Genomic DNA, 25,948 nt, shown 5'->3' on the forward strand with positions numbered 1-25,948 from the left:
CAAATCAATGTATAAAATGATTTTATAATTATCCGTCAATTTAAATTAATAAAGTGAAGTATCAAATGATTTTCAATTTTTTTTAAAATTTGCAGATTGGATCTATGTATTAAAAGCTTTAAATTTAATGGTTGAATCAATTAAATTTGATATAAAACATGAGTTATTGAACTGAACAAGTCTAAATATACTTACTCTTAGAGTAAACAAATCTCTTTTATATATATATATTGGAAAAACATATGCCCGTTTTCCTTAATAAATTAATAATTATAAAATAATTCTTGTATAGTTGGTCGATCTCAAAAGCCAAAGATAACAAAGGAAAAAGGGAAAAAGACAAAAAAAAAACTCAAATTTCAAAATTTTCGCTCAAAAGTGTAGGCCATGTCGAGGTAGAACAGTTGCCAAAGACTTTTAACAAGTCAACATATTTTGGAAAATCCAGCTAGCTTTAAGCCTAAAATAGTAAAATATATACCTACCAATACCATGCCTCTTTCAGTCTTTCTATTATTAAAAAAAAAACCTAGTTTCTTATTAATTAATTAATCCGGCCATTATGTCTGCATATATTGACAAGAGAAAAAATACAAACTACAGACTTGGAAAAATCTCATATAAATACGTGACACATTTCGAGGCTTAATCACAAGCACTAACTATAAGCCTCTCAGCCCTTCTTAGTTTATATCTTTCAATTTCTTCTATAATTTTATTACCATGATACGTTTCTTCTTACTCTTTTGCCTTGTTGGGGTAGTCTCAGCACAGTTATCATCTACCTTTTATGCCAAAACGTGCCCTAATGCGCTTTCAACCATTAAAGCACAAGTAGTGTCTGCTGTCAACAACGAGCCTCGCATGGGAGCTTCCCTGCTACGTCTTCATTTCCATGATTGCTTTGTTCAAGCAAGTCAATTTTCACTTCCTCTTTCTTCTTTTTTTCCTCTTTAATTCGGTACCATACATACATATATACATATATGTGACTATGTGTATATGTATACATATATACATATATGTGTGTATGCATGCATGCTTGAAGTCTTAACCTAGCTAATATATATTTGTATGGGTTAGTTACGTTTACTGAACATAAAGTTACATGCGCGTGTTCACATATGTACACGAAAAATTAATCATTAGTTACGGGGAAAAAATATATATTTTATCATAACTATTCAAGCCATTTTTTTGACATAGTCATAGAATCATAAAAGTTCACATATCTTAACAAAAATCACGTACGCATGTTAACAATATAAGAGATAATTAACGATGGCATTAACTGTACTACTTAGCATTTCTTGAATTTGGTTCTTTCAGCAGTACAATTGTGCTCTAGCGTGATAAACTATTCATTTGTCTATAGAAGTAAATAATCTAACACTTTTTTATTTATCATGGTAAAATTGACTAATTGTGTGTATTGTTTTTTAATTTGTTTGATAAAGGAATTTTTTTATGGCTAAAAGTTGACTTTTCTACCAAAACAAGCATTTGTTTCCAAATTGGCAACAAAGTGATGTTGAGACCAAGTCCACATCATTTATGATTTAACAAAAAAGAAAACTTGAGAATCGTTCATTCATATATAAACTTCTTTTGTAAAATGAAACGACAACTAATTAAATTGAATTCGAAAATAATTCTCATGGGTTGTATAATCTATTTTTCAGGGATGTGATGGGTCAGTACTATTGGATGATACATCAAGTTTCACAGGTGAAAAGACAGCGGGTCCTAATGCTAATTCCATTAGAGGCTTTGATGTAATTGACACCATAAAGTCTAAAGTAGAGAGCTTATGTCCTGGTGTTGTCTCTTGTGCTGATATTCTCGCTGTAGCAGCAAGAGACTCGGTTGTTGCTGTAAGTATATAAATATTTAATTTCAAGCCAAATATATTATATATTAATATAAAATACATATATATGAGTTAGGCACTGATATTGAACAAAATTCATTTTCAGCTTGGTGGACAAAGTTGGACTGTGCAATTAGGTAGAAGAGACTCAACCACTGCAAGTTTGAGTTCTGCTAACTCAGACTTGCCTGCTCCTACTTCAAGTTTAAGTTCCCTAATCTCTTCTTTCTCCAACAAAGGTTTTACAACTAAAGAACTGGTTGCTCTTTCAGGTAGTCAACCAGCCATCGATGCAGATTTTAATCACATAATTGATTATTATTGGTTGACATAAATAATAATAATAATTTATATCTCTTAATTAAATTATTTAAGATTTTAATTATCCTTAAATATATAATAGATTATATTAGAAAAAAAAAATTCATCTTGTGTATATTTATTATCTTCGATGAAGAGTAACAAAAATTAGTCACTATTTCTATTGCATGTAACACAATTTTTTTAAAGAATGTGTTGAAAAATGAAAAAAGAGTGTATAAGAATTTGTTTGATTTCCTTTTCACTTTCTAATTTAAAATGCATTAAGGTTGAATATAATTGGTAGGTTTAATTAGTTTTTTTTTTAAAGAATTTTTGACAAATGTCTAATTCTCCAATGTGCATATGGAAAAAATATTATTAAGAGTGATAAAATTCACTTCGATGATTTTTAAGTTTAAAATGAAATTAGTCAAAATCTATTAAATTTTTAAAATTGTTTAAAAAATTAGTTATAGAATAAGTTAAGAGATATTTTTGTTATCATCTTTTGTTTCATATATATTAATTATTTTTCAAGTATTTAGGAGATAATTAAGCTTTTAGAAAACAAAAATGTACTCATAAGACAATTCAAATATACATAAGAGATTTTTAAAACAGAGAACTGTTTTCGAAAAAGTAATATTTCTCTTTCCAACATTATATTTTATTTTATTAGGAAAAACCCAAGTCCCACATCGACTAGAGATTAGGCAATTAAATAGTATATAAGTGGAAAGCAACCCTCACCTTACAAGCCGATTTTGTAGGGTTGAGTTAAGCTTAATCCACTATTCTAACATGGTATCAGAGCCATTTAGATCCACTTTAAAAATGGGCCACCCACCATTGATGCATGCCTCATAGGCATGAGGGGGTGTATTGGAAAAAACCCAAGTCCCGCCAATCCTAGATCATTAAAAAGGGCCACCCACCATTTATCCACGTACCAAGCCTGATAGTGCTGGACGTGAGGGGGTGTATTAGGAAAAACCCAAGTCCCACATCGACTAGAGATTAGGCAATTAAATAGTATATAAGTGGAAAGCAACCCTCACCTTACAAGCCGATTTTGTAGGGTTGAGTTAAGCTTAATCCACTATTCTAACATATTTTTGGTACGTCTTTCCAACATTATATATACTTCTCCAGTTAATACATGTCAATGAACAAATGTTACTTTTAGTTACTATGTGCCTCAACCTTTTTCTCTAAAACCTATTTCAGGATCCCACACAATTGGGCAAGCGAAGTGTTCAAGCTTCAGAGCAAGGATTTACAATGACACCAACATAGATTCCTCTTTTGCAACATCATTGCAAGCAAATTGTCCTAGCACAGGTGGTGACAACAATTTGTCCCCTCTTGACACCACCAGCTCAACCACCTTTGACAATGCTTACTTCAAGAATTTGAAGAGCCAAAAGGGTCTTTTGCACTCAGATCAAGAGCTTTTCAATGGAGGATCCACTGACTCTCAAGTAAATGCTTATAGCAGTAATCCTGCAAGTTTCAAAACTGATTTTGCCAATGCAATGATTAAAATGGGGAACCTTAGTCCACTCACTGGCTCTAGTGGCCAGATCAGAACCAATTGTAGGAAGACCAACTAAGATTTTGGGCCCTCTTATTCTAATTATGAAACAACCCAATGTTTTGGGCCCTCTTATTTTATATGTTGTAACCTTTGCAGTTTAGGAGCAAAGTAAATGCTTCCTTAATTGTAATGATATAAGAATATCAAAGTCGATGATAATGTTTGGACTTGGTTAAAGCCAAATGTTTCTTAATCTCTCATAAAATTTATTTGACTATTGCTGTAAGAAATTAATTAATAATAGTATGTTTGGAAACTTGTTAAGAAATATAATTAATAATTTCTAGAAATTGAATAGAAGATGCAAAAATTTACTCTCTCCGTTTTATTTTGTATACTGTTTTCAATTTTTTAATTTATTTTAAGATTTAAATATTATTTTAATTTATCAAATTTAAGATAAATTTATTTATAGTCTTTCAAATTTAAAATTAACCTTTTAATTTCTATAATTTTCAAAAATCTTGTTTCAGTTTTTTAAAACATTAATAACATATTTAATAATGACAAATTGAGACAATTATATAACATTAACTGAGTTTATTATAATATTTTCACTAACAAAAACACTGAATATTCTATCAAACTTAGATATACCCTTAAGAAGCCATAAGTCTTACTATGCAAAACATAATCTAAAAAGATTGATTTATCTTCTTTTGAATTAAACTTACCAAGTTTTTCTTTCTTAGTGATTAAAACAAAACACTTACATCCAAAATAAGTTATTTTTATATTCAGTAAGTTAATTATTTTTTTTACTCATAAATATCAGTTATTTTAAAACTTATTGTATATTATGCATATAGAAATTTATTTACTTTTCACTAAACTTTGCTTTTTATCCTTGGCTCCCCTTAATCTAAGATTCAGTTAATTCGAGTTTCAACCCCAAACCCAATACTAACATAGAAATAAATTAAATAATTTTAACCGTACTTACTTCATTAGATCTTTTACTTATCCTAACTATACAATTTTGTTTCTTTGGAATCCAATTGCATGAATTAAGTGGTTGAAGTATTATAATTATATAATTTTATCTTTTAATTTATCTTTTACTATATAGTTAACAAATTCTATTGATGTGACATTAAAATTACATAGTTAAGAAATTTTGTTGATGTGACATTAAATTAATGTTAGCGAGAAATTAAGACAAAGTACAATTAAGTTAGTTCAAAACATCTTTCATATAATTAACAAAGTTTCCCTTTCACAACATTGTCCAATAAAACATGTGCAAAATGTATTTGATATTTAATGAAATAGTGATATTGAGGAATTAAAATTGTATAATTATAATATTAAAGATTTAATTTGTATAATTAAAATTTGGGAGATTAAAATAATATAATTCTACTAAGAAGACTAAAAGTGAAATAAAGTATGAAATAATAGATTATTAAGAAAACAAGTAGTTACTGACTTCATGGTTCCAAAGTTTCGAAGAAACAAAATCAAGGAAAAGATTTCAAAATATTTCGCTTAAATAACTCGAGTTTGAAAAAATAGTTGAAGAATGGTATAAAAATGCAGCGTAGAATTGTAGCCAAAATGGTAGGATTTTCAAAGTCAACGTATTTCTCGAAAAAGACAAGCCTAACACGTACAAAACAAATACAATTATTGCTCCAATGTCCACTCGTCTTATTTGATTCATTCACCCCCACTAGTACAAAAGACCCTTTTTACGTCGGTTATTTAGGGGTTTTTACGTCAGGGAAACGTCCGACGTAGAAGCGGGAGACGTAAAATTTACGTCGGGGGTCAAAAACCGACGTAAATTTACGTCGGACATACCCAGGTCCGACGTAAAAAATCGTAAAAATTTAAAAAAAAAAAGAAAAATAATGCAGCAGAACGGCCCGTTCTGCTTGGAGAACGGCCCGTTCTCCTTGCAGGACGGGGCATTCTGTTTGGAGAACGGCCCATACTGCTTGGAGAACGGGCCGTTCTCCTTGCAGAACGGCCCGTTCTGCTTCCTAGAAATCGCTTTTCTTCTGCGTTTTCCTCCCAGAAATCGCTTTTCTTCCCAGAATCGCTTCTCTTCTCTGTTCTCCTCAGGCTTGGCTTCAGCCACTGGTTGTTCCTACTCAAAATATATAAAGAAACACACATAATAAGTTCAAAATACACATTTAGTCGTATGAACGCAAACTGCTTGTTTTTGTCGTATGAACGGAGACTGAATGATAGAAAAATTATAAGGAAGGAAGGACCGAAGGAGTAGGAGGCGGAGGGATTTACACAACGAAGAGGAAGAGGGTTTACAGAGAAAAAAATGAAAAGTGAATGCGCGCGGTGTGCCTCGCGCTCTCTTATTCAAATTTGCGTCTTTTTTACGTCGGACCTGGTAGGGTGCGACGTAAATTTACGTCGCACCTGGGAAGGTGCGACGTAAATTTACGTCGCACCTGGGAAGGTGCGACGTAGATTGGACTTTTTACGTCGCACCTGGGAAGGTGCGACGTAGATTGGACTTTTTACGTCGGACCTTACCAGGTGCGACGTAAAAAAGTTCGCAAAAATTACAAAAATGCCACCGCATTTTTTTTACGTCGGATTTTCGTATTTCCGACGTAAAAGGGGTGACGTAATATACTTATTTTCTACTAGTGCCCTTTTCTTTACATTAGGAAAGTTCCGTCTACTCGCGTATATTTTAAAATTTAAGAAAATTAAAATTTAAAAAAATAAAGGGAAATTAAAAAAAAAAAGTGAAAGAATGCGAACGATCAAATCAAGTCAAATAATAATATTTTTTTTAAAATATATATTTAAGATTATGAAGAAAATATATAATTAATTTAAAATATCAAAACATTAGAGATTAAAAATCATTTTAATTTAAATCACATATATTAAAAATAAATAACTTCTATTTTTAATATATTAAACACTTTAATTTTTATTTAATGATTTTTATTAGGAATACATAGAAAAAATCTTTTACTTATTTTAAGAACTATTCCTGATTATTGGCTGCATGGATGCATATATTGACCAATAGAGAACAAAGACAACCTCACGTATAAATATGTGACTCATGTAAAGATCTATTCACAAGCACTAATCGATAATCATAAGCCTCTCAACCCAAAATACATAGAATTCTCATTAGCAAAACATGGCTACTACATGTTTCTCCATGACCATACCAATCTTCAAAATTCGTTTCTTCTTATTCTCATGCTTTATTGGGATAGTTTCATCTCAATTATCCCCTGATTTTTACTCCAAAACGTGTCCTAATGCACTTTCAACCATTAAGACCGCAGTGGATAATGCTGTGAAGAATGAGGCTCGCATGGGAGCATCACTTCTACGACTCCATTTCCATGATTGTTTTGTTCAAGCAAGTCATCTTACCCTTTCACCCATCTTCTTAATTCTTCTTATTAGTTTCTTAATTTATTTTTTTAAGTTTTCATTATTTTGTGTTAATTGTGTTTCTAACTTCTAATGCACATGCAATTGCATATTTACGGGCAGATACATGCAGACATGCATGCATGCATGTTTATCACGAATATATAATACACAAAGAAAAGCTTTTTTGAATTGCATATTTACATGCACACACGCATGCATGCATGCATGTTTATCACGAATGTGTAATACACAAAGAAAAGCTTTTTTGAATTACGTCGCAGTACTAAACTAAAGAAAGGAAACCACGATGCAAAATAGTTTGAAATTCTGGAAGGATTTCGTGGATATTGTAAATAATGACGAAGTCAACGTAGAATAAGTTTATTGGTTAAACAGGTTATAAAATGAGTGTTGGAACTATTTACATTAACGAAAATGAGGGATAGTTTTTGGGTGTGATAACTTGCATAAAAAGGAATTATCTATATGAACGCTTCTTTCTCCGGTGAAAGTGGCCAAAATGAAATGATAAGCATTAGATTTTACCGTTTTCTATTTTTATTCTCATAGAAAATAAAAAATAAGCACAAAAATTTGTTTGGTTTTAATTTTAGCTAGAAAACATTTTCTTTGAAAATGATTTCAAAAGAAGTCTAAAATTGAAAACAAAAAATATTATTTTCACTATTTTCTATATTTTTGAAAACGTGGTGGCATGTGATGGTAATTAATAAATTTTTTTACGAATTTACTTCTAAGTTTGCAGTTTTGTATACATAATTTAATTTTTTTTGTATATATGTAATTCAATTGATCTAGCTTATATATATATTTTTTTGTGTGTAGAGAAGTTTTGTTTAGGGTTTGCATATGTATTAATATTATAAGAATTATTAGATATAAGTATTCTATAGAATTTTAATTATATATGTTGTTAATATTATTTAATTAATTTAATTAAATATTATTTATTAAATATGATTAATATTTAGTGTGATTAAATTTTGGTTGTTATATTTTAAGATAAGTAGTATCAATTATATGTATATATATATATATATATTGTTTATAAATATAAAATATTTTTTTTTATTTTTTTTATACAATTATTTCTTGTTAGATAATAAATTGTTCATTTGATATATATATATATATATATATATATATATATATATATATATAAGGACATTTATGTAGTTTCAGAGTGAAATTTACCTATTGTGAGAGTAGGATATTCAAATGAAAAAAAATATAAAATAGAGTAAAAAGAATGAAATATTTACAAAATAAAATATTATTTTAATTCATATATACAGAATAATTTTTATTGTAAATTTTATACCAAGGACATTTTTATGAACTTTTATTAAAAGTAATCAAACCAAAAATGTTTTCTAAATTTTAAAATTAAAAAATAAAAATTATTTTCTGAAAATAAAAATAGAAAATATTTTCTAAAATCAAACACACCCTAATATATTGTAATTAAGCAAAGTGTAGTGACATGAGTGAAGAATTCGAACCGGATCCCTAAACAAATATCACTATGAAAACAAATTATAATTAAGCATTAAAATTGTCACTAAATCATTAGTATAAAGTTTAAACATTGTAAGTTTACATATAAAAAAAAAATATAATACAGTTTATATATTACTGATATAATTATCGACTTTTTTATACATTGAAATGACTATTTTTATATATAATGCGTGTATTGTTATTAGTGTTTAAATATATAATGACTACTTTAACAGTTTAGTTTTTTATTTGACAAATAATATATGAATTCATTTTGTCTTTAATTTGATTTCAGGGATGTGATGCCTCAGTGCTATTAAATGATACATCAAGTTTCACTGGTGAACAGACAGCACGTCCCAACATTAATTCCCTAAGGGGTTTTGATGTAATAGACAGTATAAAGTCTCAAGTGGAGAGCCTATGTCCTGGTGTTGTTTCTTGTGCTGATATTCTTGCCGTAGCCGCAAGAGACTCTGTTGTTGCTGTAAGTATATCAAAACGCTAGTTATATAGGATATGTTATAAACACTTTTAGGAGAAAAAAAGAAAAAGAAAATATGAAACGAATTTTCTTATAAACTAAAATTAGTTTCTAGAAATTCCCATATATATAAGGCACTAATGTTGAAATATATTTCTTAGCTTGGTGGATCTAGTTGGACAGTGCAACTGGGTAGAAGAGACTCAACCACAGCAAGTTTTAGTTCAGCATCAGACTTGCCCACTCCCCTTTCCAATCTAACTCAACTTATCGATACTTTCTCTAAGAAAAATTTCACTACAGAGGAAATGGTTGCTTTGTCAGGTAATTAAATTATTAGTTAAATGCATTTTAAGGATTAAAAATATTTATAGTATTAAAAAAAGTTCAATTCTTACATCAATTAAAGATTAGAATTAACTAAGACTAAATATATAAGTAGAAGATAACTCGTACCTTACAATCTGATTTTGTATATAAAAATTTATATTTTACGATAATATTAAAACTATATCTAGATCACTAAAAAGAATCATCCATCATTTATATATATACTAAATTTAATAGTATTGTTTTATATTAAAAAATATTCAAGTCTTATGTTAACCAGAGATGAGATTAGAACTGTCAAAACGGACTATTTGACCCACTTTAAAAACAGGCCAACCCAACTCGGCCTATTTTTGATTTGAAAAAAAAAAATTAGCCCGGCCCGACCCACCACGGGTTGGTGGATTATACGGGCCAGCCCACCAAAAATTAAAAAAAAATTATCAACAAATTCAAAATTTTAAATTAATTATAAATTAACATAATAGTCATAAAATTAACATCATTAATAGTCATAAGTCATAACTCATCATACCAAATTAAATACAAATCATGATAAAAGTCCAAAATAAAAATTTTCAATATCCCATCATACAAAATTAATTACAAATCATACTTAAATTTCCATTACAAAAAAAAAATTTGTGAGCTGATGGGCTGCCCGGCCCACCACGGATTCAGCCCGGGTGGGCCGGGTGAAAGTGGGCCTGGTTGAGATATACCCACCTACTATAAAACTTTTTTTTTTCTAACCCGACCCGTTTTAAAGGTGGGTCAAGTTGGTCCACGAGCCACAACCCATTTTAACGATTCTAAATGAAACCAACAAATAGTATATAAATTATCTAACAAACCAATTTTATAGAATTAAGTTAGGTGTAATTCCAAATGTTCTAAAATAAAACCTATGAAATCTTAACATTCAAATATTATCTCTATTGAGTTTAATTTATTTTTATTTTTTTAAAATAGTAATTAATAACTATAAATATAGATGGCAATAGACAATGATCAAATGAGATATTATATGTTATAATTTCTATATGTAATAAATATTTCAGGGTCTCACACAATTGGCCAAGCTAATTGTGTAAGGTTCAGAACAAGGATTTACACCAACACCAACATAGATTCATCTTTTGCAACATCATTGCGAGCAAATTGTCCTAGCATAGGTGGTGACAACAGTTTGTCTCCTCTTGACACCACCAGCCCAACCACCTTTGACAATGCTTACTTCAAGAATTTGCAGAGCCGAAAGGGTCTCTTGCACTCAGATCAAGAGCTTTTCAATGGAGGATCCACTGATTCTCAAGTAAATGCTTACAGCACCGATCCTTCACGTTTCAAAACTGACTTTGCCAATGCAATAGTTAAAATGGGAAACCTAAGCCCACTTACGGGGTCTAGTGGCCAGATTAGGACCAACTGTTGGAAGACCAATTAAGATCGATCTTGGGCCTTATTGTACTAAGTTCACTACTACCTTTTTTTAATTAATTTTCTAAAAGAAGTGAAGGCACAAGCCAATGTTTCCTCAATTGTATTAAGAATATAATAATATGGAGCAATAATGCTCTCACGGTTAATTTTGAAGTTTTCATCAATTTTTTTAATGAGTAATCTTTGTTGAAGAATATAGTTGAGTTTTCTTTCTTAATTATATATTTTTTTATTCACAAAATTTAAATATGAATTCTTACTTAAAAGAATTCTTTTTAATTTTATTTGAGCTAATAACGTGTTACACTAACTTTTTTTTTTCTTTTTCTCTTGAATATCTTAGCTTATTGGACTAAAGAAATTTTATTTGACTTTACTATAATGTATATATATACCATAAGAAAAAGACTAACCATTTGATATTAAAAGTGGAATCATGGGCGATAAATTGGGCATAAAATCTGGGTGCGTGTTCCGGCTTAAAGATTTTTAATGTTTAGTCCTGCTTGCAGAATAAAAATTCACCTTATAATATTTTGTTATAGGATACAATGACAACGAAAAATCAATGAATCAATTAGTCAAAAATGACAACCGACATATGTATCTTTCATATTTATTTACCCTTAGAGTACAATCATGGTCACCTATAATTTTTTTTTTATGTTTATTTAAATTGTTATAAAAAAATTATTTTGTGACTCCTAAAATATATAAAATAATTATTTTATTCATCTAATCTATTTTTATTTTCATATATTATTTGAGTACTCGATATACTTACGTATTTATTTATTCATACATTATGCATAATACAATACAAGCTCTATATATATAACAACCAACTATTAAAAGAGTTGCTATTAACAATATAAATGACCGAAAGCAATGACCAACTATATATAACTAACATCAACAAAAATGACTAACTACCAACAAAACCAGTAGTTGGCTTCAATAAGCTGCGACACTCTCTCAACGTGATGTCCAACATTCCAAGCTTGGAATGCATGTCCATAAAAGGAATAAAAGATAAAAGTTTAGTGAGAAAAATTAGCTATTTTAGACTAAGATAGTAAGATAATATAGGTAACAAAATGTAACAAGCCATTTTAAATCCTATCTTTTACAAAGTGTCTATCCATATCTTTGTGGTTAGTCATAGCATGAAAATTAACAATGTTGATTGTTTCATGATTGACACAATAGAGGATTACAAGTATTTATGAGATTGTTGCAACTTGCAAATCACTGAATAAAGCAACTATTAAATTTCACAAGATGAATAAGTTATTGTCTGATATTCTGCCTTTGAAGATAATCAAAAGTTTAAAAGATTGTTGGTTTCTTTTTACCACCATAAAATAAGGATTTAACCAATATAAAATAGTAGCTTGTGATTGATCTCCTTGTATCTAAATAAGCTCCCCAATTTGAATCATAGAATCCTTTCACCTTCACCTTACCATTAGATTCAACTAGAATTAAAAAAAAATCCTTAAACAAGAGGGTTGTTAATGTACCGAAAAACTCTAAATGCATATAAGTATGATGTGAAAAGGTAGGGAAAACACATTGTCTTTATTGACTCATAGTAACGCATATATTTGTCTTAAAATTTCTATACTTAGTTGTATCAAGTAATGAGGAACCTGATTGTTTGTGCATTTGTAGGTGAAAAAATTCTGACCAAAATAATCTAGAAATAAACCTACCCTTTGTTATTTATATTTATATTCTAAAAATGATATAAAAAAAAAACATCATAAACAATTATACATTATTATAAAACAAGACTATTTTGAGGATTCTTTAAACCCGAAAAATAGTTTAATATTAAGAAAATGTTACAAATTTGTATATATAGTATTACTTGATGCTTGTGTATGTACAGTTGTAGCATAAATATTCTTTTAAGTAATAATATATGTTGAACTAAATATGTTAAGCCGACCTTAGCTCAGTTGGTAGAGCGGAGGACTGTAGTTGGTAACAAACCTAATAGAAATCCTTAGGTCGCTGGTTCGAATCCGGCAGGTCGGAATTCCTTTTAACTTATTTTATTCATTTATTCTGAATACTCCACGTATATTTGCACCTCGATTAATTATTTGTATTCTATAAAATAAATATTATTGTTTTTTTTATATTATTTTTCTTCATATTTATATTATTATAAAGAATTCTAGTGATTATAACTAAGCTAAAATATCTATCTATATGTATAAATAGATATAAATAAATATAAATATATTATATAATTAGTTATATGTTGAGTTAAATAAATTTATTTATTTCATTTCACTTTCTATTTTTAAAAGAAACAAACATATGTATTATAATACACCTTTTTATTATTATTATTTTTTTTAATACTTTGATCTTGTATGTTTTATTTTATCTTTAATTTTTTTTTTAGTTTTATGTATTAACGAATTTGTAAACTACAAGCCTATTGTTCAAGTTAATGAAACCTAGATATATAGAAAAAAAACACAGGGATTTTATTGTTAGTTGTGGCTTAAGACGAGAACAATCACATAATACTGATAACCTTTGTCATCATTGAGGGTAGGACAACAAATCTTTAGTTCTTTTTAAAAAATAAAATAAAATTAAGAAGGTATGTCAATGTCACACCCCAAAGTGGACTCTATCTGATTGCAGACCAAAATGAATCTATTAAAAGTGCTTACAATCAAGAGGAAACTGGGTGGGCGAGATCAAACATTGCATGTGTTTTGTATTTAGCATATTTCATAAAATTTTATAAGAAAATATAAGAATGTTGATGTACGAAAATATGTTTTCAACATGGATAACTAACTAATTCATCTAAAATTAGATTTTTTTATGTGATTTTTTCTAATATTGACAAATATTACATTATATGTTGCATAACTTCTTAGGATATGCATTGACGGAAATCATATCCCACCATTATTATAATGATCTTTGACATGCGAATCTAGACACTGCAAATTGGATTGGTCACATACCTAAGGAACAATGGTTTTAAGCATTCAACGGAGATCAACAATGGAAACACATGACAACCAACCTTGTAGAGTCCATCAATTCAGTACTTTAGAGCACTCAAAATTTGCCAATAACATAATTGGTCTTAGAAATGTACTTCAAGTTAGCTAAATTATTCCCTAGGAAGGGGAAGAAAGCAAATGTTGTATGATAATTGTGTGATTTACTTAACGTCAGTTGTGTAAATTGCAATGATTGTTTTCCTTTTTCTTTATTTTGAGTGTTATCAACCCCTTTTTGTAAATACCTTGGAGATGAAGAAAGTTGCAAGCTGAACATACAATAACCAATCAGGAAAGTGGGAGTTGAAATCAAACTCTAGCTCAACGAGCCAACCTGGTCGCTAAGCTAGAGTTGCAAATTGAAAGAGTCATAGAGGAGTCTGCTTGCTTAGCGAGCCAGTAAGGTCGTTGAGTAATAATTCAATAGCTTGTATAAATCAAGTGGTTCGCTCAACAAGCCTTCTTTTAGCTAAGCGAGACAACTTTGGAGCAACAGAGACATTTGGTAGCTTAGCGAGCCAACTTGGTGGCTGAGCAAAAGATAGTAAACACTGTACCTGGATGACAAAAAGAATGTCTTTAATAGGACTAACCTAGGGATTTGAAGGTATAATTGCAAACATTGTTGACAAGACTCCTAGAGGTTGGGGACACCCTAGGAAACTGCATTTCCTCATTTTTCAATCCTTCACCAATTTTTTGTGGTTCTAATGGTAACTTGTAGCTAAACTCCCACTCGTTGGGATTGAATATGACTTGCTGAACATCATGTATTGACTTTACTTCATTAATGTATGTTTCATTATATTCATTAGTGTTCTTACTCTTTTCTTAATGTTTTTTTGATTTATTGTATCTTGAATGATTCATGGCTTAAGTTGTTATTGAAAAATGCTTCTTCAAGTATGTAAGAGTTGAAACACACATTAAGAGTCATATTTAGGGATGGATATATAAAGCTCAATGGACATTTTTGAACTACCCATTTTTAATGCTTGTATTTTAGTCAAGTTGGTCAATGGATTGGAGATTTGAGTGAAATACATGATTTCGAGCTCCTAATTAAGGAATTAGGGTTTGGAGATTTTCTGTGTTTTTATTGATGTTAAGACGAAACATACGAAAATCTTCTTTAAACTAGTACATGATGGTAGTTTAGTGAAATTCAATCCCAATGGATCTCTTCATTTGATTTTACTTAAGTATTATCTCATATGTTTGACAAAAATCCCAAAAGAAAAGACATTTTTATTATTTACGTTGTTGTCTTAGAGTCCATTCATTCAACAAAACTTCAAATAAATCCCTATTTCATTCTTTTGAGTTATAATATAGTGTATTGGGTTACATTGTCATATATTGCACAAGTTCCCTTGGGCTACAATTTTATTTTGAAAATACTACATAGGATTTGGTACGTTTGCCAATCGTTTGACACCATCTTATTAGCCTATCACAAATATGGAGAAATTGTCAAAAAAGCCATGGATGACGATGGGGTGAAAAATCAACCTCTCACAAAGTGGAAATGCTTGACCAACAAAATTAATCATTTATTGTGTTTAAAACAATAAATCCAAGTAAGAGTGGATGACCACCAAAAAGATTGAGAGTATTTTTTCAAACACAAAAATGTGATTGTGGTACATTTCAATAGCAATACACATGCCTTGTTTAAAAATAATTTTAACGTGTATAATGCTTAGCTTGGATTACTGCCTAACAAAAATGAGTGATTGAAATATAACAGGGATGAATGGTATCATGATCAAAAAATGCAAAGAAATCTAGCTTGAATGTCTTAAAATATCTACTTAGATATACATTAAGATGGATCTCACATAAAGGATGAAACCAAAAGACATAGTTATTGTCAAACTATTGAACATTCAAGAAAAAAAAATGTCCACAATTATAATAATTATGATTTATGTTTTTTAAAATATATTTTATGTTTGAATAATAAAAAATTAAAAAACTCATGTATTTATTTATTTTTTGTAATTTATATTATTTAAACTTAATTTATACTTTAAATATTTTTTTAATAATATTATAATTTATTCATATATATATATATATATATATATACATATTTTTATAAATTAAAATTTAAAGTAAAAATGAAGGAAAAACATATTGAGAAATCAGGCCTCCCATATCCAACTTTTCATCGTGTTAAAAATTGTGGCATATGGCTAAATAAAAAGGAATGTGTGACATTTGAATGTTTAAAAAGATTTTGTGAGATAGTATTACAAAAAAAATCGAAATTGTGAGATAGTAATACAAAAAAAATCGAAATCTATTGGAGTAGTGGTAAGTAAGTTGTCCCTCAATTGTAGGTATGTGGGATCATCTCTATTGCCTCAACCACTTTGCTATTTATTTTTCTTGAATTTTCAAGTGCAAATTCTGTAGTGGATTATATTCTATAAGGTTTAGGGTTTAGCCAATTTTAAAATTGTGATGTTATGTTGTTATTTTAACCTTATAACAGGTAATATGTATCTATGGGATGCACATGAAATTTACGAGTGAATGCATTATAGGAAATATTATATATAACTGTCACTTTAAATTTAATATATACAAATATAAATATATTTAATATATAATTACATATAATTTTAATAGTACTTTAAATAAAATTTAATAACATATTATATGTGATTATAATCTATATTTACACTTTTTTAATAATATACTAACATATATTATATTTAAATATATAAAATTAATTCTTATTAACATATATTATGTTACTATAAAGTATGTGTTATATTATATGACAATTTTTTTTATAGTAGTAAAATTTATATATTTTTTAATTATTTTAATTTAAATATTAAAAAGAATAATAAGAGATAAATATTATTTAACGTTTCAATTAAGTTTCATAATTTTGCGGTGATTTTGAAGGGTACAATATAATGAATGATTAATGATTCAACTTATAAGTTTTTAGATAACTATAAAGCATAATGTGACACTATCTGACAAAATAAATTAATAATAGGTGATAAATGATCCCCACATTGAATAACAAATATAAAAAAATTACTTATTAACTAAATAATTAAATAGAAATTGTATGATTTTTCATCTTGTTTTAATACAAAATTAATAAATATATTAGGAGAGATTTACTCACTTTTAAATACTTACTTCATTCAATAACTCATATTTTATATTTAATTTTAAGATTCAACTATTAAATTAAAAAATTTAATATATAAATTAACTTTACAATCTTTTTAAAACATTTAATACTCTATTAATTTCATCAATTCAAATTAATAGATAATCATAAAAAATAGTATTAAATATTTTTAATTTCTTTAAAATTTATAAATTTTATCTATATATTAAGAACTTTTAATTTAATAATTAGATTATTAAAATTTTATGTAAAATATAAATTATTAAATAAATTAAATTAAATTTACTCTTAGAGTAAATAAATGTCTCTTCAACACACACACACACACATATATATATATATATATATATATATATTTGTGCCAAGAAATATACTTGTTGCACACATTTTGTATACACATAATTAGGTTACATAATAAATAAATAAATATATATATATATATATTAAAGAAGATATATATTACGTACTTGTATTTATATCCAACTACAAGCGTCTCACAAAATAAAATATGAAATATTGTGGCAGCCTCGTGGCATTATTATATATGGGCAATAGGAACATGAATACATGATGCTTTCCTTTGTTATTGGAGTGGATGGCAAACAATTCTAAACCTAATATTATGCCCAGACATTTTCTCAACTGACTAATGCTGCTAAACATTGTACATAAAGTAACAATACATCATCCCCTTAACTATATTGCCTAACCAATGTAGTATGCAACATGCGACATCACTTATGAAACAACCGATGTAATATATGATGATTAATGTAAAAAATTATTTTAGTTTTAAAAATTTAACCATGCTGGCTATTACTTTGGTTACAAGACAATTAACAATCAATGTAACACCTGGTGTTATATCCTATTTTTCCATCAGTGAGCTGATTATATATAAAAATTAAATTATAGAAGAATTTAATACGAGGAAAGAATTAAACTAAAAATAGGAAGGCAAAACCAATTGTATCACTAGCCAGATCCTGGTTTTCAGGTTATTTCTCAACACTTCGTTGAAAGACTGCTAGCTGTGATACAACTTCAATTTGGTGTCTTTTGACTCTGATTGAAGTTGTGCCATCACGCACGCATTTTTATTTTTATTTTTATTTTAACTTGATGTGGCCAAGATTCCATATCTGGAATTGACAAAGAGGAATTAAATTAGGATCAAATAAATGTATTTAAGTGAACAAGGTTGGGTTTGAATGGAATTTTTTTCCGGGGATGAATTCATTCTCAAAAAAGACAGCACTTCAGCATGATCAGTATTCAGTAACGCGGGCTACACATGTGCCCATTAATTTATAATTAATAATTTACTAATGATTAACTGAGGAAATTGTTACATTGATTATGATAAGTACTTTTATATCTATATATATATATAATATTTGGTTAAATTATATTTACAATAATAAATCAATATTCTCTTTGTTCTCTGTTACAAGTTAAAAAAAATACCGATTTATCATTAAATATAAGTAAATTTCTACTATTTTATCTTATTTAATGATATTTTTCTTAATTAAAATACTCTTCTTTTAATATATGACTTTTTAGTTATATTACTTATTATTTTGACATTTATTATAAGATAATTTAGAAAAAAATATAATAAAATTAGTAAAATTTAATATAGATAACAAATTTTTTTAATATATAAAATTAATTTTTTTTCTTAAAATAACAGAGAATACGAAATAAGTGTATTTGTTAGCAAGCCTTATGCTTTCATCTTTACTCTTAATTATGAAAGCTATTTTTCCGTTCTTTCTTTTTCATTCCAGTGAAATCTTCTTAAAATTAAGCAAGTCAATTTTCTTACTCGAAGACAGCTAACAACCCAACATAGAAACAAATTTTCAATAAGGTGTTTATGTTTGATTTTTTGTGCCGGTCGTATATGGTTGCGGTATCCTTGTACTTATAATTATATTATATATTTTGGCTGTTCCAAAAAAATAAAAAAAAAATAAACAAATTTTCAATGTCAAAGCATTGTTTTGTTTTCTTTAATCTCAACGTGACTTTAACTAATTAAAGTCGAGTTAAAAACTCCATGTAAGAGTCAACGTTTGCAAAACCTATTCTCTCTACAAGTGTTAACGAGACTTCAACATGAAACATTACCTTAAAATAAATAAACTTGTCCTTTAAGCTATATTATATCCATTACTCAAAGAAAACAAGTTTTATATAATTTGTCAATAGCCTGTGATTGGTGGTAGATCCGGTGAATTAGGCAAAAATTCCTCTAATGAAAGTTAAGCCTCGAGTATAAATAAGTTGCCATATTTCAGGGTTAATTAAACCAATACCAAAATCACAACCCTCTCCATTTGAAAAATAAATAAATAAAAATCCTTGTGTTCTCTTGTTCTTCCGCAATGTCTTTTCCTAACGTCAAACTTTGTTTCTGGCTTTTTTCATGTCTTGTTGGCATTGCTTCAGCTGAGTTAGACCCCAACTATTATGCATTAAAATGTCCCTCAGTTCTCACTATCGTTAAGGGAGAAGTAACCACTGCTGTGCTAAAAGAGCCTCGCATGGGTGCATCCTTACTTCGTCTCCATTTCCATGATTGTTTTGTCCAAGCAAGTCTTCATCTTGTGTTCTATTTCCATTCCTTATATATTCTATTCATTATGTATGCATGCCTACATATTATGCCTTCTGCATGCATCAACATATCACGAGTGAAACTTCTATGAAAAATAATAGTTACACTCACTTTAACACTTTTTTTATTAACACTTTTTTTATTATCATTTGAAAATCACATATTTTAATAGTTCTTACTACTTAATCAAGGGTGTTAGTATTCGAGACCCACAAAATTTATAATTTATAATTAATAATAGAACGGGTGTTAGTATATCAGAATGTTAGAATATTGTCGCAAACTTTTATATGTTTGCTTACCATCAATCTAATTCCGGCACTCTCACGAACAAAAGTTCACTCACCAGCTGGTGAAGCCGTTTAATTTGGTAATGTTTTGAATCAAAATTGTTAAGAGTACATGAGTTACAGTTTATACAATTGCCAACTATGTGTAACTACAATTTCGCAGCTAATGAGTCATGAGAATAAGTTAGACTGTTAGTTGAGATTTTATGACTTGCATCAAATTTAGTTAGGCTTTTTTTTATATTCATTAAACTGTTTTTACTCATTAATTTAGTTAGACTAGCTGGTCATGCAAACTTATTTAATTAAAAATTGGGGTTTTAAGCTATTATAAAAACCTTTAGATTTTATGCAAGACGACTTATTTAAATAAATAAATAATAATTTTTTACTATAATATTTTGAAAATACAACTACATATTAACTTATTTAAAGGCTTCAAATCTACTGATCTAAAAAAAAAGAAAAAGGAGTAGGGTCTATTAAATAGTTATTTAAAAATAGATTTAGTATGTATTTCATTTATCATTGCTTGGGCTAAATGAACATTTACTTATTTCAATGGAAGAAACATAGAAGTAACTCTTTTGTTTAATTGTATTGAAGGATGATTATGTTGAATATAACTCTTTTACAAAAACACTCTTAATAACTTATTTAAAATTCTTATAATAAAGTAAGCTTTTCAATAGATACATAAACTTCTGATAAAAAAAGATAAGGACAGGCAGAAAAAGACCTTAAAACTAAAAGTTAGGTTAAACTCATATCTTACAAAACCTAACAATATTTAATCCCCAATGACTCGACCCATTTATATAAGATCAAGGAAAAACCACTTATTATTTTCAACAATTTTACAGGGATGTGATGCATCTGTACTGTTAAACGACACAGATACTTTCACAGGCGAGAAGACAGCTTTTCCAAATGCTAACTCATTGAGGGGTTTCGATGTTATAGACAAAATAAAATCAAAACTAGAGTCAGATATCATATGCGCTGGTAAAGTGTCTTGCGCCGACATCTTAGCAATTGCTGCACGAGACTCTGTTGTTGCTGTAAGTATATTGTATATATATAAGGTCATTGGGAAGATTAATTATTCATTAATGGTTTAATTTTATCACAATTTTTAACCAATAATTACCTATTAGAAAAGTCAAATATTCCCTATGATTTACATGCTTGATGAGTAAATGTTGAAGAACAATATATTCTCAGCTGGGTGGACCTACTTGGACGGTTGGTTTGGGCAGAAGAGATTCAACCACTGCAAGTTTAAGTGCTGCTAATTCAGACTTGCCAGCTCCTTTTCTGAATCTTGATGGCATCCTCACTGCTTTTGCCAATAAAAATTTCACTGCCAATGAAACTGTTGCACTATCAGGTACATAACTTGGTGTTTTTTTCTTTTAAAATGTGAACAGAAAGTCTAGAAAATTAATATACAAATGGACAAAACTAAAATATAATATTTTAGGTGTGATTGATATTGTTCTCTAATTAAAATTGAAGATTTAATTTGATAATATAAATATTTATGTATATTATTATCAAAATAAATATCTAATTTTTATTAAAAAACAATATTAATCACACTTAAAAGAATTAAGTTTTGAACGATACAAATTTAGTTTTAATTAATATATTTAGCCTACTCTTTTGTTTATTTATACTTTTTTTCATAGTTAAACAAACTAAAACACATGCAAAACCAATATTTATAAACTACATATATACTATATAGTGTCTCGATAACAATATACATAAATAGTTCAGTAATTTAACTACTGATGTATATGCATTTGTAAATACTCATTTACCTAGCTACTAATACTGGCTAAATACATGCATGAAGTCGTGAATAATTAATTAAGTGAATGTACCACAACTTAAACCCATCATTGGGCTTTGGGAATAATTACTGCTCTAAAATACAGTGGTTTGACATCCTTTAAGAGACCAAAAAAATAAACATTCTACATCTTTGCTTCATAATTTTTCACAATCTAATATATAAGACCTTCAAATAGCCTTTCATTATACATTTCAATAACTACTACTTGAAGACATTTTTATATAAATTATTCTCTTTGGATTTGACTTTAAGTTCTTTCATTCTACAAATTAATAGCCTTTCTCTATCTACTTTTCATGCATCATATGGAACTTAATAATTCTCCTCATATAAATATGCCAATTATTAAAAAAAAAAATTATCGTGAGCTTGAAATCACAATAGTGGAGGTGGCCATCTTCAAAGGATCAATAGGCTTTTTAATATTACTTTAATATAGATGAAATTAAAAGACTGAAATTTTCACATGCTCCAATGATAAAAAGTACTATATTATTTTATTTAGTCAATTTTGACTTATCTTCGCTTATTCTTTCCTTTCTCTTGATTTACAAATGACAAGTAGAAATAAAAATTATCAATATATTTACATATATGATAACTCTCGGAGACATTTACAATTTTTTTTTTAAGTTCACAAAAATAATCGTTAAAAAACTAAATTATGTTTTAGTCCTCCAATTTTGAGATATATATTTAGTTCTCCAAATTTAAAACTTGTATTTTTAATTATTAAAATATAAAAATTATTATTTTGATATTTTATATTTAAATTTTATTTTTTTATTTGTTGCAATGTCAAAAAATATTTAGTCACTAATATCATAACTGGTTGTAACAAATCATAAGAAATTAAAATAATAAATTTTGATATTGTGAAGACTAAAAATACAAATTTTAAATTTGAGAAACAAATAATATTTTTAAAAATTATAAAAACTAAAAACATAAATTTTAAATAATATATATTCTGAATTTAAGGAACTAATAAATATATCTATTAAAAATAAAAGAACGCAAGCGGTACTCAAATGCGAACAAAAGTGCTTTAATAATAAAATCTTGCTTTATTTAGTCAATATTGACTTATCTTTGTTTTTTTTTTTTGTTTATCAATCAATATTGACTTGTCTTTGTTTATTCTTGCCCTTCTCTTGATTTACTTGACAAGTACAAATAGAAAATTATTCATATTAATTTCTATTATTTTTTTAATTTTCGTTTTTTAGTCCTTAAAAAAAATACTGGTTTTAGTCTTTAAAAAAATATATAGTTTTGTTTTTAGTCTTTCATATTTTTTTTTATCAATTTTTGTTTTTAGTCCTTCAAAATATTTTTAACTGATTTTACTTTTCCAGAAGTTATTTTGTTCTATTTTTAGTCCCTCTTTTTTTTTTTTTTGTCAATATCTTCGTTTAGACTCTCAAAAATGTGTTAAGATATTTTTAAATATAATTAATCGTGAATAACATATGGGATAATAACTTAATCTTTCAACAAACAAGTATATAAAAATAATCACGTAATAGTAAGAACTAAAAATAATAGTTCTAAATTTTAGACAAATAAAAAAATAATATTAAAAGGATCATAATCAAAACTTACTTATTTTATAAAATTAAAAATATATTTAAATCTTCTTTCATATTTGTTATTTATTATCTATTATAAAACAAGATTTTGTCAAATAAGCACATGTCATATGTCAACACCATATTCATTCTTTTCCCACCTAAAAACTCAATGAATTTTTATTTTACTTTTTTTAATTCATAAAATACATGCATATATTTAATTATTGTAAGGAAATACAAAAATTATATATTATATTTCAACTAATCAATTAAACACAATTAAATCATTTAATTTATACATGTATATTGTTTTTATATAATAATTATACAAAAAAAAATTAATTCAATCAATCAATTAAATTATTCAATTTATATGTAATTGCATTGTAAATAAAAATATTAAATGCATCAATAACTAATTAAGTATATGCATAGGCAAATACTTAGAATTTTAAAACTTATGAATTGAACAATGATTGAATAACTAATATTAACTTTAAATTTTGAATTAAAGAAGAATCATTAAAAAAAATTATGTAATGACACACACAATAGTAACTAAATACTTATTACAATAAATTATTTTTACATACACTATAAATATAATATATATTGATATATTATTAAAAATGTAAATATAAGCTATAATGATATATATATATATATATATATATATATATATATAATTAAATCTCATTTAAAATTAATACTAAAATTATATATGTAAGTATATATTTAAAAGATTTATATTTACATAAATTATATTCATAGTGACACTTTTTATATATCATTATATGTAATATTTATTATAATGAATAAATTCGTGCATTATGAAAATTCTATCAAGAAGAGGAAATTCTTGCCAAAATAAGTTAGCATCATGGAAATATTGAGCATTAAATAGAAGTATTACTTCCAATGAATATGAACTCGTTAATACTTTTCAATAGCTATCTAGCATTACAATTTTATTTTTAATTTTAAAAAGATCAATAAAAAAAAGAAGATAATTATGTTTATAATGGTGTCCAATCATTTAAAGTGTGTTCAAACCTTATAAAAGTAAAATAATAATAATAATAATAAATAAATAAATAAATAAAAAGACACTACAAAAATGTGTCTGATACGTGTTCAAGGTGTCCGCAGTATGTGGATGTCCAAGAAATATCGAACACCTTTGTTGCTAGCCATGTTTGTACTTTCTATAATTGATAGTAGTGTTTAATTATTAATGAGATGAAATTTATGATTTTAGGTGCTCACACAATAGGCAAAGCTAGGTGCACAACCTTCAGATCAAGGATTTACGACGACACCAACATAGATTCATCATTTGCGACATCATTAAAAGCAAATTGTCCACAGACAGGTGGCGATGACAACCTATCCCAGTTAGACGCCACCTCTGAAAATCTTTTCGACAATGCTTACTTCAAGAATTTGGAGAAGGAATCTGGTCTTTTGCACTCTGACCAAGAGCTATTTAATGGAGGTTCAACAGACTCTATAGTGCAAACTTACATTGACTACCCTTCAAAATTTATGACAGATTTTGCTAATGCAATGGTTAAGATGGGCAACCTTAGCCCACTAACGGGAAACGAGGGTCAGATTAGAACCAAATGCTATCAAGTCAACCAGTGAATATTGCCTAATTAATGGCTATAATTACTATTAAATGTTTAATGATGGGATAAAATAATTTTCTTTTACGTTGTTCTTATGTTTTGTTACTTGTCAATTTATCATGACTGCAGTTTAATGTTTTTTTATTTTTCAAAGTCATGTAATGAACTTGTAATTGATCGTATATATGAATTAATTAATATAAATTGTTAAGAGGAAACATGGTAAGAAAATTGACTTACGATTGTAGACAAAAATTATCATTAAAATTGAAAATTTATAAATAAATGTTTGTTTTGCATTAATTTACAAATAACTTATTCGTCACAACACTAAAAAAAATTATTTTTTCTGCCATTTTTATATCATTTAGTGGTCATACAAATGACCGTTAATTCTTTTACCAACGATTAAATTATGGCAGGTGTATGTGGAGTTAGTAAAATTATTAGTGACATTTAGAGAGGATGTTGGTAAAGACTAATTAAATGACCAAGAAAAATTAAAACTTTTAATGATTTTCTAATTAGCAATTACCCCTACCCTGCACAATTACCAACCCTTAGTTATTCGGGGCAAAAGACAAAATTGATTTCTACCTCTATTTTTTTAATTGCAATTTTAACAATTGCGTATTACATTGTATTATTGATATAATACACTGAATTAATTTAGTAACACTTGGAATATTAAAATGTATTCTTGTATTACACAAATACGTATGAACAATTGGTATATTAAACATTTAAACTACACTTATATTACACAGTATTCTTGCATCAATATAAAAGAAAAAACATGCATGAAACAATAATACATATCCCCTATTTCTAGATCTCTT

General features: G+C 27.5%; 3 protein-coding genes and 1 non-coding gene across 4 annotated transcripts; all 4 read left to right on the forward strand.

The window, feature by feature from the left end:
* Positions 1–633: 633 nt before the first annotated feature.
* On the forward strand, positions 634–3,947 carry LOC109792087 (cationic peroxidase 1). The gene is made up of 4 exons (XM_029270061.2): positions 634–912; positions 1,683–1,874; positions 1,977–2,142; positions 3,401–3,947. Exons 1-4 carry the CDS (start codon positions 724–726, stop codon positions 3,784–3,786), a joined length of 933 nt encoding a protein of 310 aa, XP_029125894.1. The 5' UTR covers positions 634–723; the 3' UTR covers positions 3,787–3,947.
* A 2,856-nt stretch (positions 3,948–6,803) lies between these two features.
* LOC109792088 (cationic peroxidase 1) lies at positions 6,804–11,099 on the forward strand. Its single transcript, XM_020351473.3, has 4 exons — positions 6,804–7,128; positions 8,962–9,153; positions 9,312–9,474; positions 10,542–11,099. The coding sequence occupies exons 1-4, from the start codon at positions 6,901–6,903 to the stop codon at positions 10,925–10,927; spliced, it is 969 nt and encodes a 322-aa protein (XP_020207062.1). The 5' UTR covers positions 6,804–6,900; the 3' UTR covers positions 10,928–11,099.
* Positions 11,100–12,872: 1,773 nt separating this feature from the next.
* On the forward strand, positions 12,873–12,966 carry TRNAY-GUA (transfer RNA tyrosine (anticodon GUA)). The gene is made up of 2 exons: positions 12,873–12,909; positions 12,931–12,966. It is a non-coding gene; the product is annotated as a tRNA-Tyr (tRNA).
* Positions 12,967–19,432: 6,466 nt separating this feature from the next.
* Positions 19,433–25,183, forward strand: LOC109792086 (cationic peroxidase 1). The gene is made up of 4 exons (XM_020351471.3): positions 19,433–19,727; positions 20,907–21,104; positions 21,268–21,433; positions 24,737–25,183. The coding sequence occupies exons 1-4, from the start codon at positions 19,521–19,523 to the stop codon at positions 25,123–25,125; spliced, it is 960 nt and encodes a 319-aa protein (XP_020207060.1). The 5' UTR covers positions 19,433–19,520; the 3' UTR covers positions 25,126–25,183.
* The last annotated feature ends 765 nt before the right edge of the window (positions 25,184–25,948 follow it).

Source organism: Cajanus cajan, chromosome 4 (genome assembly GCF_000230855.2).
Source record: "Cajanus cajan strain Asha chromosome 4, NIPB_CcT2T_4, whole genome shotgun sequence".
NCBI classification, from domain to species: Eukaryota; Viridiplantae; Streptophyta; class Magnoliopsida; order Fabales; family Fabaceae; genus Cajanus; species Cajanus cajan.